The 13712-nt window shown below is 35.4% G+C and overlaps 1 protein-coding gene across 1 annotated transcript; it reads left to right on the forward strand.

Annotated features, from left to right (window-relative positions):
• The first annotated feature begins 492 nt into the window (after positions 1 to 492).
• Positions 493 to 13023, forward strand: LOC131692355 (glutamic acid-rich protein). Its single transcript, XM_058979354.1, has 3 exons — positions 493 to 894; positions 967 to 1164; positions 11267 to 13023. Exons 1-3 carry the CDS (start codon positions 819 to 821, stop codon positions 12154 to 12156), a joined length of 1164 nt encoding a protein of 387 aa, XP_058835337.1. The 5' UTR covers positions 493 to 818; the 3' UTR covers positions 12157 to 13023.
• The last annotated feature ends 689 nt before the right edge of the window (positions 13024 to 13712 follow it).

Consider the following 13712-nt stretch of genomic DNA (forward strand, 5'->3'; position numbering starts at 1 on the left):
TGAAAGGTTAGATTGGCGCTTTCTTTGCGGTGAAATGTGGAACTAAACTTTTCTATCCAATAGATTACTCATGTTGTGTATTCGTTCAAACAAGCTATTTAGCTAAACCCAATTGATTCTTGCAAAAAAAATCCGACTGCTCACACACCACTTCGTTAAAAGTTCAATCACTTATCCTAAATAAGATGTATAGATTTGCAGTCTTCGACAAAGTTGCGAACAATAAAATGATGTTTCTTATTCTTATTTGCTGTAATAATATGATACATATAGTGTCATCTAGCGGTAAAAGAGCTATAAATATATTATTTTCAAATTAAAATGGGGGTTTATACTTTGTGGGACTGTTTATACAATAAAAGTATAACCACACTATTAGGTGGATTCAGATAAGTGTTTTTCTATATCTGCACGCAACCAACAACCTACAAGGATACAAAACAGACGGGTTTCAGTTGCTAGAGGATATCACCTTACATCAGTTTGCCTATGTTACTTGCCACGTTCGGTTCGTGTTTGAATATAGTCTTACCCGGAAATATAAACTGATACCTCTGGGTCCATAATACTAATATACTGGTATAAAGCTGGATTTTCGTTGGTGCTACAGTTGATGAGTTTCGGTGAACTAAAGCGAATTGAACGAATCTTTGACCACTAAAAATGTGTTTATGAAATCCGAATAATATACTACCGGGAGAGTCTCGAGTAAGAAAATAGATAATGTTCACTCAGATCTTGCGCAGGCAAACGTTATACGAATAAGTTCATATAGCAATATCTATCTAATCGTGAAGAGAATCTTCCGGAAACGCACGATGACTGGTAAAATTTGCCAATCCGAAAGCGATATAATGATCGACAACGACGATGAGGATGACTACGAAGGATACTGTGAGTAAATCGAAACCTGTGTTCAGTGCGTTCGGTTAGTAATCAGGGTGTGCTTTGATGTGTTACTTGCAGTTCTGCAGCCAGCTAACGAATACAATATCAAAGAGAAAATAAAACTAGCAAATCAGGAGTCGTTTGCTATTCCGACACCTCCCTCGCCAAAATTCGGTTGTGGCGAACGGAGGGTCACTTTTCGGGATCAATTGGTCGATTACGAACCGGATGAGTGTAGCGACGTCGAGGAGGATAATGGATATAGTGCATCCAACGGTAAGTTATTAGGTGCGTTATACTGCTTGCAACAATGGTGGAAGTAATTTGAAACGTTCGCTCAAATCATATAGTTTTTGTTACATAACACATGAGAGCTTGTACGAACAAAGCGTATTTTACCTTCACGCCCGTTGATGGACATATTCAACTAAAATTTGTGGAATATATTCATATTGCCAGCTTTCATTGCCCTGTGCTCTTATAATCAGCAACGAAGTTTATAAAAATAGAACATCAAACATCCGTAATGGATGCTTAAGATGTTTTTTTTTAAATTCTGTCATGTTTGAAATAACGCCAACGATAACATTCATATTTTTTGGTGTAGGTATCTTGGAGATGGCTAAACCGATTTTTTTAATTAACCGATTAGAATTCAAGATCAAAATTATGGCAGAATGCAATTTTCATAGTAAACTGTATTATAATTGAGCAACCGCAAAATAAAAGCGGCAAGGACAAAACATGCTTCGTAAAACCCGTTACGAATATATTGGAATATAAAAACCTGCAGAAGCATAAAAATCGGACTGGGACTTTCCTCTGCAAGAGTCGGATAAAAAACTTTCAGTATAAAAACCGGAAGAAAATACAGTGGAGACCCGATTTTATCTACCCCCGATTTTATCAGATTTTTGACCCGATTTCATCAGCTTCATATGAAAATTGATAGTTGGTAGTTTGATGGGCTCTAGCAGACGAACCAAGTTGAATTCGAGTAATTCCTTTCTTGGGCATACAGGGTGTTTGGTTCATGGTTAAGAATCTCTCGGGGGGTGATAGACTGCCATATTTGGAGAAAAAAATTGTTCTACACATACCATCAAATCTCAACCGTTACAGAGTTATTGAACTTTTAGTGTAAAAAACTTATTTGTCTTAAAATACCTCTAACTTTAAAAGTATACTTTGTATTTTAAATGTTTTAGTTCCATTCGAAAGGTGAGAAAATTTCGCATTGAGTGATGCCCTCACATGTTTCAGCTAATGAGATTAAATAGCCTTTTCAAAGTAATTTATTGAAAATTAAACAATTTCAGACGATTTTTCGTTCATTTCTTGAAAATCATAATAGTTAACCTCATCATTTTAATAATTCAGATTGTTAGTCTTGATGAGCTGCTTAATTTGTTCTTTGACATGATACACTTACCTTTTCTTATTTTCATGATTCTGGGTTATTCAACTTGGATAGTTTTATGTTATTTTCACTACTACCAGCTCTAAATGAAAAATTACGGCACTTATTGTACTTTTTTTCTTTTTATTCGAAAGCCAGGAAAATTTTACAGTGAAAAATATATTAATACCTTTCAGTTAAGCGAATTTAGTATTCTTTTAAAAGTAAATTAGTTTAAAGTTAGTGCTATTATTAGCATTTTCGTTAATTTTCTTAAAAAAGTAAATTATAAACATCACCATTATTATCATGGAAATAATGCATCTCAGCAAGCTCTACAGTTCTTTCTTTGACTCCATTCAATTATCTCTTTTGGTTTCGACACAAAATCGTTTTTATCACATCGTTTCATATGCAAAAATAACGATTTCGAACCCACTACATTTGTGGCGAGCTCATGCTGTGTTAACTATTAAATAGCAGCAAAATGAAAAGAGATGTAGATAAAGTGTCAAATTAAAAGTTATAGAGAACATTAAGGGGCATCAAATGAACAATAGTAACGATAAATTTTGTTGATTAATAATTAGAATAATTAAAAAACTCTCCAAAAAAACACAGTTTTGAGTTATTTCGTTAGTAAAAAATCATTTAGTACACTTAACTAAAAGACATTTGTACATACATTGATAGGAAATTTTCTCAGCTTTCCAACGAAATCTTGTAAATAATGATATGAAGCATATTTTTTAGATTAGAGTCTTTTAAGCACTTGCAAGTCGGTTACGGGAAAAGTATAGTAATGAAATTACTAAGAAATGAGAAGAGATAGAAATATGACGTCCAAGAACAAATTATGAATCGTCCTAAAACTCAACTTTTGGATACTGGATATTGCTATAATCATACTTCATTATTTCGAGAAAATTAGCAAAAACCTCCTCAAAAACACTAACTTTTAACTACTTTACAGTTAAAAGGTAATTAAAACTAATTATTTAAAAGATATGAGAACACCATTCAATAGAAAATTTTCTCACCTTTCGAATGGAACTGAAACATTTAAAATACAAAGTATACTTTTAAAGTTAGAGGTATTTTAAGACAAATAAGTTTTTTACACAAAAAGTTCAATAACTCTGTAACGGTTGAGATTTGATGGTATGTGTAGAACAATTTTTTTCTCCAAATATGGCAGTCTATCACTCCCCGAGAGATTCTTAACCATGAACCAAACACCCTGTATATTTCTTATCTTAGATAGAGTGATGAGCCTATTTTCACCATACTAAGCAAGGTGCCTCACTAATTCGGTCATATCTTGCCTTACAATCAATGGAATGCGTAAAAATGGACATCAACCGCTTCGCTTCGTTGTTAAGAACCAATATAATAACACAAATGCGTTGAAAACAGTAAAATTCTCGTGTTTGAGCACAATGAAAACTCGAATCGAGTGCACCTATTGTTGCGCTACCATTTGACTCAATGCGTTGAACAAAGATGACACTGCTCTAGCCAACGGCTTCAAATGGGTAGGGTGATAATAGAAACATGGCGCAAATAGGCTCATCACCCTATATCCGAAAAATGCAAAAATAAAAATATTATTTTTTTTAAATTTTGCCTTGTCAGACCCCCTCAAGGGGAACTTAAAGTAAATAATCAGTAAAGGTTGCATGGCTATATCTAAGGAACAAAGAAGAATATTTTTATCAATGTCCCTGTTTTATCAGCCTAAAATTCGCCAAGGGGCTGATAAAAACGGGTCTTTACTGTATGTCCGATTCTTACAAAGTAGTTTTTGTTAGCTGACTTTTAATCTTGAGCATCACGATATACGGATGCTCCAGCGAATGATTGATTTATTTTTAACCGGTGTTTATACTGGATGCGCATTCTTACCGAGGTTTGCGGGTGAACATTTTTTAAGCAATTCTTATGCTGAAGAATCTCCGTTCGATTTTTACGCTTGAAGTTTATTTCAGATTTTTTTATTTTATTATAGTGTATTTTGGGGAGAGATGCCGCACATTTCTTAAAATCGATCCTGCGTCGAAGTAAACCATTCAATATTTGATAAAATCATTTTTATCAATTGCGACAAGTTTCGAGAATACTGTGAAATGGTTTTTATGAAAAAAAATTCATCAAATTTCCATGAACATTTAAAAAAAGGTCATTGCGGGAGAGATGCCGCATGTGCGGGTGAGATGCCGCACCATGGTCACAAACTGAAAAATGGTGAACAAAAGTATTTTTAGCTATCATTGATGTTTTTATGATTAGGGGTCTTCAGCTGAGTTTCATGAAGGTGTAATCAACCTATAAATCGGCCAGCACCTTCATTTTTCTTAAGGGGGTAATACCATTTCTAGAAACATTTTCTTATTCAACATTTTAAGAATATTTTATTTTAGCAACCTTGTGTAACGGTTAAATGGGAGTAACTTAATTAAGGGTAGTGTTTATTTATGTTTGTACGAGCGATATATTGGTAGGGGTTCCTTAAAAGCAGTTTTTGGTTGTTTCTTCCAACAACGTATTTATATAACTTTGGTTTGTTCTTGAAAGATTCGTTTTAAAAAGCATCAATACCTTATTAATAATCTATACCTGACACAAATGATCATTTAATGACATTTTGAGTTGAAAAAAATACATTTTAGCTACGTATCTTCCGCCATCGAGTGCGGCATCTCACCCGCAATTTTGATGCGGCATCTCTCCCAATTGCATGGGAGAGATGCCGCACGACGACATTTTCCTCTGAAATTATGGATGACCGTGCTCATCATCAGAATGCCTTCTAAAAGGTCCCAGCTACTCAACCGAAACATGATTTACCAAAAAAATCATAGTAGGGTAATGAGCCTATTTTTTGCCATGTTTCTATTATCACACTACTCATTTGAAGCCGTTGGATAGATCAGTGTTCTCCATCTTTGTTCAACGTATTGGGTCCAACGGTATGGCATCAGCGGATAATTTTCCCCCACACAACTTCACTTTACGAATAGAAACAAAAATGGTCTTAAAATTGTTGAACCATCCAAAACTAAACTTGAAGCAATCTGGCACGTTAAGGATTTGGACAAATATCTTGACTATTAAAGTCAATGTATTCGAAGAGACTACGATTCAGTTTTCGTTGTTTCAACATCCATAGAAATAGTCCCATCTCCAATTGTTGATGTTGTCCTTTCAAAAGAAATGTATTCATATCGATTCTAGAGAAAATGCTTATCTCGGGCATACCTACCATATCTTGCGTATTTTGTTTTTCTCAATATTTTGTTAGATTTTCCTGTGGATAACTAACAATTTAAAAAAGAAGCCGACTCGTTTACCCGCTACACCAGACGGCCCCTTAACGACACGGCAAAAAAGTTACAAATAATTTAAAACTAAAATTGGAATTGGCCGAAATATATTTCCGTAATCCTAGTCATTGCAACAACGTCTTGGTAAAACATGATTTCGAGATTTATTCACGTTTAAAATTTCGCGCCACATCCGCTTTCCGCTCACGTAAAGGAACAAGATGAACAGCGCTATAACTTTGCCTATAGTGCTTAGACCTCTATAAAAATTTCAGATACTTTCTTAAGAATCTATACTTTAAGATAAAAGAATAAAAAAATCGACTTTTTGACCGACCTCATCATATATAAACCCTTAAAGAAATAGCCCGAAGCCCAATAGTAGGCTCATTGCGCTACATGTAAATTAGCAAATCAATTGTAAAAAACCTGTTTTTATTCACCTAGCGGTGCAATTGTGCCTTTCTCCATCATGAACACGAGAATGTTTGCGTTGTTTATATTCATTAAAAGCTTTCAAATGCATATACAGGGTGTTTGGTTCATGGTTAAGAACCTCTCGGGGGGTGATAGACTGTCATATTTGGAGAAAAAAATTGTTCTACGCATACCATCAAATCTCAACCGATACAGAGTTATTGAACTTTTTGTGTAAAAAACTTATTTGTCTTAAAATACCTCTAACTTTAAAAGTATACTTTGCATTTTAAATCTTTTAGTTCCATTCGAAAGGTGAGAAAATTTTCTATTCAATGGTGTTCTCATATCTTTTAGTTAATTAGTTTTAATTACCTTTCAGCTGTATAGTAGTTAAAAGTTAGTGTTTTGAGGAGGTTTTTGCTAATTTTCTCGAAATAATGAAGTATGATTATAGCAATATCCATTATCCAAAAGTTGGGTTTTAGGACGATTCATAATTTGTTCTTGGACGACATATTTCTATCTCTTCTCATTTATTTGTAACTTCCTTACTATACTTTTCCTGTAACCGACTTGCAAGTTGCTTAAAAAGCTCTAATCTGAAAAATATGCTTTATATCGTTATTTACAAGATTTTATTGGAAAGCTGAGAAAATGTCCTATCAGTGTATGTACAAATATCTTTTAGTTAAGTGTACTAAATGATTTTTTACTAACGAAATAACTCAAAATTTGTGTTTTTTGGAGTTTTTTCATTATTCTAATTATTAATCAACAAAATTTATCGTTACTATTGTTCATTTGATGCCCCTTAATGTTCTCTATAACTTTTTATTTGACACTTTGTCTATATCTCTTTTCATTTTGCTGCTATTTAATAGTTAACACAGCATGACCTTGCCACAAATGTAGTGGGTTCAAAATCGTTATTTTTGCATATGAAACGATGTGATAAAAACGATTTTGCGTCGAAACCAAAAGAGATAATTGAATGGAGTCAAAGAAAGAACTGTCGAATTTGCTGAGATGCATTATTTCCATGATAATAATGGTGATGTTTATTATTTACTATTTTAAGAAAATTAACAAAAATGCTAATAATAGCACTAACTTTAAACTAATTTACTTCTAAAAGAATACTAAATTCACTTAACTGAAAGGTATTAATACACTTTTCTCTGGAAAATTTTCCTGGCTTTCGAATAAAAAGAAAAAAAGTACAATAAGTGCCATACTTTTTCAATTAGAGCTGGTATTAGTGAAAATGAGATCAAAATATCTAAGTTGAATAACCCAAACTCATGAAAATAAGAAAAGGTAAGTGTATCATGTCAAAGAACGAATTATGCAGCTCTTCAAGACTAACAATCTGGATTATTAAAATGATGAGGTTAACTATTAGGATTTTCAAGAAATGAACGAAAAATCGATTAAAATTGTTTAATTTTCACTAAATTACTTTCAAAAGGCTACTTAAACTCATTAGCTGAAACATGTAAGGGCCTCACTCAATGCGAAATTTTCTCACCTTCCCAGTGGACCTAAAATTTTTGAAATACAAAGTATACTTTTTGAGTTAGAGGTATTTCAAGACAAATAAGTTTTTTACACATAAAGTTCAATAACTGTGTAACGGTTGAGATTTGATGGTATGGGTAGAACAATTTTTTTCTCCAAATATGACAGTCTATCACCCCCCGAGAGGTTCTTAACCATGAACCAAACACCCTGTATTACATTTTATTATTATACATGACATGACAACCATATACAAGAAAAGAAATCATTACTCGAGTTCTAAAATTTTGTAAAAGAAAAAACAGCCACGGTAATATTGAACTGAAAAAAGGTGCGAAAACGGCAAAGTCCCAAAAAGCCGATGCTCATAAAAAAAATTTTTTTTCGAGATAACATAAAATCTCGACGTTTCATGCATTTTAAAATTGTTTGGCATCAAAAATACGAATTCGATTTCTGAAGTTTCATGGGGTCCCCCCTTTGAAAAAAAGTTCCGGCTTAAAGGGCGAAAACGAAATTTTTGCGATATCGAAAATGTCATGTCAATTTTCTTATGTTTAAAATCAAACCAAAATTTTAGGGTAGTTTTATACATATATTTACTTCAAAAATCAAAAGAAAAGTTAATCGATGGAGCCTTGAGTGTAAAATTGAACGCATTTTCGCTTGATGCCCTTCATCAAAGTCTTTACAGTGTCATCCGGTACCAGTTTCTTTGTTTTTTGCCATTTTCTTAATATGTCCTTCTCGTCTTTGACTGTCTTCTTGCTCTTCCGAAGTTCCCGCTTCATCATTGCCCAGTACTGCTCTACCGGGCGCAGCTCCGGACAGTTTGGCGGATTCATGTCCTTTGGAACAAAATGGACAGAATTGGCCTCATACCACTCCAGGGCACTTTTAGAATAGTGGCATTATGCCAAATCTGGCCAAAATAGTGGAGCTTCGTCGTGCTGCTGCAAGAACGGCAAAAGGCGCTTCTCAAGGCTCTCAGATTTGTAGATCTCGCCATTTACTGTGCCCTTTGTCACGAAAGGCTCACTTCTCAGTCCGCAAGAGCAGATGGCCTGCCAAATAAGATATTTGGAGGCGAACTTCGACATTTTCTTCTTCTTAAATTTGTCGTCCACATAGAACTTGCTCTTGCCGGTAAAAAAACTCCAACCCCGGAGTTTGCTTAAAATCGGCCTTTATATACGTTTCGTCGTCCATCACACAGCAGCCATATTTTGTCAGCATCTTCTCGTAGAGCTTCCGTGCCCGAGTTTTAGCCGTCGATTGTTGCCGCTCATCGCGGTTTGGGAAGTTCTGTACCTTGTATGTATGTAGTCGAGCTCTCTTCTTTGCATTCTGGACGTAGCTCTGCGACATGCCGATCTTTTTAGCCAAATCACGGCTTGAAACGTTGGGATTTGCTTTAATCATCCGCTTCACCTTTCCCTCCGTCTTTTTGTTCTCCGGTTCCGGTTTTCTTCCCGCTCCTTTGCCGTGGTCCAACGTCAACCGTTCCTGGAACCGCTTCAACACTCTGGAGATGGTTGAATGGTGAATGTTCAACATTTTTCCCAACTGCCGGTGCGACAGGTCAGGAAATTCCAGGTGTTTGGAAAGAATTTGTTCTCTCGACTCGCGTTGGTTCACCTCCCTTTTCGTTGAATCGAAAAACACGACTTTGAGTTTGACAGCATGTAAACAATACACATCAATGAGAAAGTGTGCAAAATTTGGTTGATTTTTACCCAATGGTAAAAAAGTTATGCCCTGTTGAATGTATCGCAATAATTTCGTGTTCGCCCTTTAGCAAATCAATTGTAAAAAAAATACTAAAAGTGTCAGGACACAACATGTGGCTTAATTAGGTCAAAACGTAGTGTGCCTTGTCTGTTTTTTTTTGCAAAAAGCGTGATATAATCGAGGGTGATATAAACGAGTATTGATATAAACGCATAGTGATATAATCGAAACATTACTGTATTTGAAACGGGTTTTACGAAGCATATTCTATCCTTGCGACTTTTATTTTCGGTCGATCAATTGAACGACCGAAAACAAAAGTCGCAAATACTGAACATGCTTCGTAAAACCCAATTTAAATCTTTTAGAATGTGAAAATCGGACAGGAGCCCTTCCACAAAAACCTCATTCTATTCTATTCTATTCCAGTATTGAAAAGCATCCTGGAAAACACTGCAGTTATTCTGAAATGTTTTTCTTGTCAAGATTAATATTTGAAGCAGATTTTTATATGTCGCAAATATTAAAACGGTCATGCCTACTGTGAAGAGTTGGGTTTGAAGATGTTACAAAATTAAACGGAAATAAAATTATGCATTTGATAAATAATTTAATTAACGAATTATTTTGAATCGTAAAGTAGGAAGAAACGAGGACAACCGTACCGACCGTTTCAATTGAAAGGGGATATGATAAATCGTTGGGAGTGACTTTGCTAAGAAGGTTAATGTCACTCCTTTGGGACGGGACAGAGATATTTACACCTTGCCCTGGCTAATAAGCCTAGGTTAAAGCGCCTTTACTTGCTCTGGAGCCCTTTCACAAAACCGTCAGCATATAAACCCTAAATAAATATATTTTCCGTTCTTACAAAGTAGTTTGCATTATCAGACTATTAATATTGAATGTAAAGTTATACGAAAATCCGTATTACTTTTCATTCAATTTGCGCGTTCGATTTTTTTTATTTTTTACCACTTTGGTACTTTTTTGTGTGACATGGAGAGACAACAACAAACGCAAGTGACCAGTTTAACTGACGACTCTCTGATGGAGAAACGTGTTGGTGCTGATGTCTACTGTCGTGATATGAAATTGGAAAAGTCTCACTCTTTAGGTAGATACTGTACTCTATTCCAAGCAGAAATCTTCGCGATTATGCGCGGGGTAAATCGGCCCTTCAACAAAGCTTGTCCGGGAAAGTTATAAACTCCGATAGTCAGGTTCCAATCAAGGTCCTTAGTTCAGATAAATCAAGCTAGTGATAGCGTGCCGAACCCACCCAAATCGAAGAACTAAGCATTTTCAACACTATGTACCCTGTCTGGGTGCCAGGACATTCCGAAATTAATGGAAATGAATGGGCTGACGAATTGGCCAGAGCAGGTTAGCGATTGACTTCGTTGGTCTTGATCCCGCCCTTCCAATTTCGACAAGTTAGATAAAAGAAAAAAATACGGTTCTGGGCTTCGTCCGAGCACCGCTATTATTTGGAGAAATCCACAAATATGTCGCCAAACAAAGGTGTTTCTAGAACAACCGTGCCCAGTGATTTCGAAAATTCGAATGAGTCAATACATTCCGATTCCTGAATTGCTTGTTTTAATGGCAGATAACCAAAAAGAGACTAGAGCTAGGCAGGTTCACGGGTCTGTAATTGGTTCGCCCTAGAGTACCTATTTGTCTTTTCATATCTTTCGTTTCTACTAATCTTAAATAGTCAACAAAATCATTATCGTTGATAGGCTGACGAAATGTGATGGTTATATGGGGACTTTCTGAACATGGTGATGGTAAATATATTTATGAGGGGATCCCATACACTATAAAACACCATGCAATATGTGTAATATTGGATCGTGAACCGGATGTCAGTATCTTTTCCACAAAATGTATGGCAAAAATTGAATAAATGTTACTATTTCACAATTTTCGTGCATTTTAAATTAGTAGTGAAGATAATTATTATATTGGTGTATTTTTACAGGTATCCTCCACGAGGAGTCTGATTCATCACCAGAACTGAATGATCACGCTAAAAGTCCAAATACCAGTGGTGATATGACCGAGGTAGATGAAGATATCATCGAAGAATTAAGCATAAATGAACCAACGGAGGAAGAAATAGAATCACGGGTAGAAACCGTTCGTGTCGACGACGATCAGGTAGACGAAGAGGAAGACCAAGAAGATTACGAGGAACTCGAAGAAGAAGTTACGGAATCCAGTTTGGACACCGAAGTTCCCAACCCGGAAACTGCGAGCGAAGACAGTAGCAGTCCAACGAAGGCTCGTGCTAGTGAGGAAGGATCGGGATCGGGTGACGGTCCATTTGAAGTGAACTACTCTGAGGATTCTCAGAATGACGAAGATAATTCGGAGGAACGAAAAATTCTAAAGGAGCGTCTAATGAGAGAATCACTCTCGTACGATTTAGATTGTGAAACAAATGAAGATGGTACCGAGGACCAGATAGACGACGAGAATTCGCTAGACAGGGATAGTCCAGTGCAGGCTCACTTTCGGAACAGGTCGGCTAAGTGTCAAAGAAAGTGCTGTCGATTCAAAAAGAAAATCGATGACAAGCTACCGTACTACAACGGCTTCCACTCGGAATACGGACTGTCCAAGGAAGAGCTCGACGCGAAAAACAAACGCGTGGAAGCTAAAAAGAAGCGCTTCTATGAACGGTACCAGAAGAAGGTAGAACAGCAACAAATAAAAGCTCAGACTAATGAGGAAGCGTTTGCCGCGTGGTTGAACAAAAAGCTAAGAAATTCTATTAATAAGTACCAAAATATGTATGATTACAAAGGTAAGAAACATAAACAGAAACTCCCAAAGGACGATGACAGTGTTGGCGTATTGGTTAGCTAAAATTTGGACTACGCTTGTTTGTGTTTCAAATGGGGGATTGGAGTCTGATAATCACATCACACAATAATTTGCATGATATAAAATTATTTGAAAATAAATTTTGGCACTGAAAATATACATGTTTATTTCGTTGGGAAAACCGAACTATTGGCAAAGGATTATAAATAATACTCGTTTATCCAGTGCTTTGAGCAGAGATAGTATTTTTAGAGAGATTTACGTTCAAATGTTCGTTTGGATGTAATGAAATATTCCATAAAAAATTGCTCATACCATAAACTACAGATCAAGCTAATTTCTAGGTTCGAATACAAAGAGCTCCACAATCATGGGCTGTGGCCCTGTGGGGAAAGTTTGCCACTACCTCACCTGAAAATCTGGCCACTTTCAGCCAAATGACGTGTTTTGGAATGTAGCGACGTGCATGTACAATGTACTGCCACTACCCTTAAGATTTCATCTATGTAGGTTATTTTCGCGTTATCCAACCTGAATTTCGCGGGAAATGCAATTTTAATTACAATAAAAACTATAAAATTAGACGCAAGCTTACAGCCGGAGAAAGGAGGCATATTCATCATGATGATGATAGCAAAAAGGAACCAGCACCGCATGGTAAGTAAAGGAATTCCAATGCATGTGAATTTATGGTTATATGTCGTGTACACGCAAAGCCACGTAAAATGTCGTGCATGTGTGATTTCATAGTTTGAATCAAAAAGAAAGTGGAAAACCCTTCTGTGAAGTAGTTAAATTAATAACAGCAAATTAGTTGAATGATTTAAAGCGGCTAGCGTTTTAAGTTTCATGTGGATGATTAAATGGAAACATATATGAATTTAATAAGCGCATTTTGCCTTTACCTTTTAGGATATCGTAAAACGCAGGAGCATTTGCCATTTTTAGAAAGTTTTTCTAGAAACTTTTTTTTCATATCAAATATATATTGAATTTTGTAATTTTCAAACATATATACAATCTGTTGATTGAAAATCAATTTATTGTTATTGTTTTATCATAAAATTGGCTCATCTTAGTTCCTGTATTCATTCATTCATTCTACTTATTTTTATTGAACATTGTTCTCGGGGTAACTTCGATCAACATAATCACGAAAAAAAGTATTTTTCAGTCACGCAGAGCCGCACATACGAGCGTTCCAAGAGTAGACGTCCAACCACTTCAATGTCGAGGAGCGCCACAGCGGGCATAATAACTCATGATAAAATTGTCTGGAACAGGAAATTCAGCAAGATTTTATAGCTTAGAACTGTAGTTATTCGATGAAACAAGAAAAATAAAACTAAGTTTGAATTTCAGAAAATGGCTTCATAAAAACCGAAAAATCTCATATTTTACTGTAAAATTTACCCGCTTTTACTCAAAAAAATAAGACGAAAAATCATTTTATTAATTTTTCCGTGTTTTATTAACTGACTACACATATTATGCATCTTCATAAAAAAACAAATTAATCCGTATTGTTTTTCAGTTATCGTGTTTTGAAAAATGCGGTTTCGAGAAAGACGCTAAAAAACGCATGGTTGTTTAAAACA

This window comes from Topomyia yanbarensis, chromosome 3 (assembly GCF_030247195.1).
Source record: "Topomyia yanbarensis strain Yona2022 chromosome 3, ASM3024719v1, whole genome shotgun sequence".
Lineage (NCBI taxonomy): Eukaryota > Metazoa > Arthropoda > Insecta > Diptera > Culicidae > Topomyia > Topomyia yanbarensis.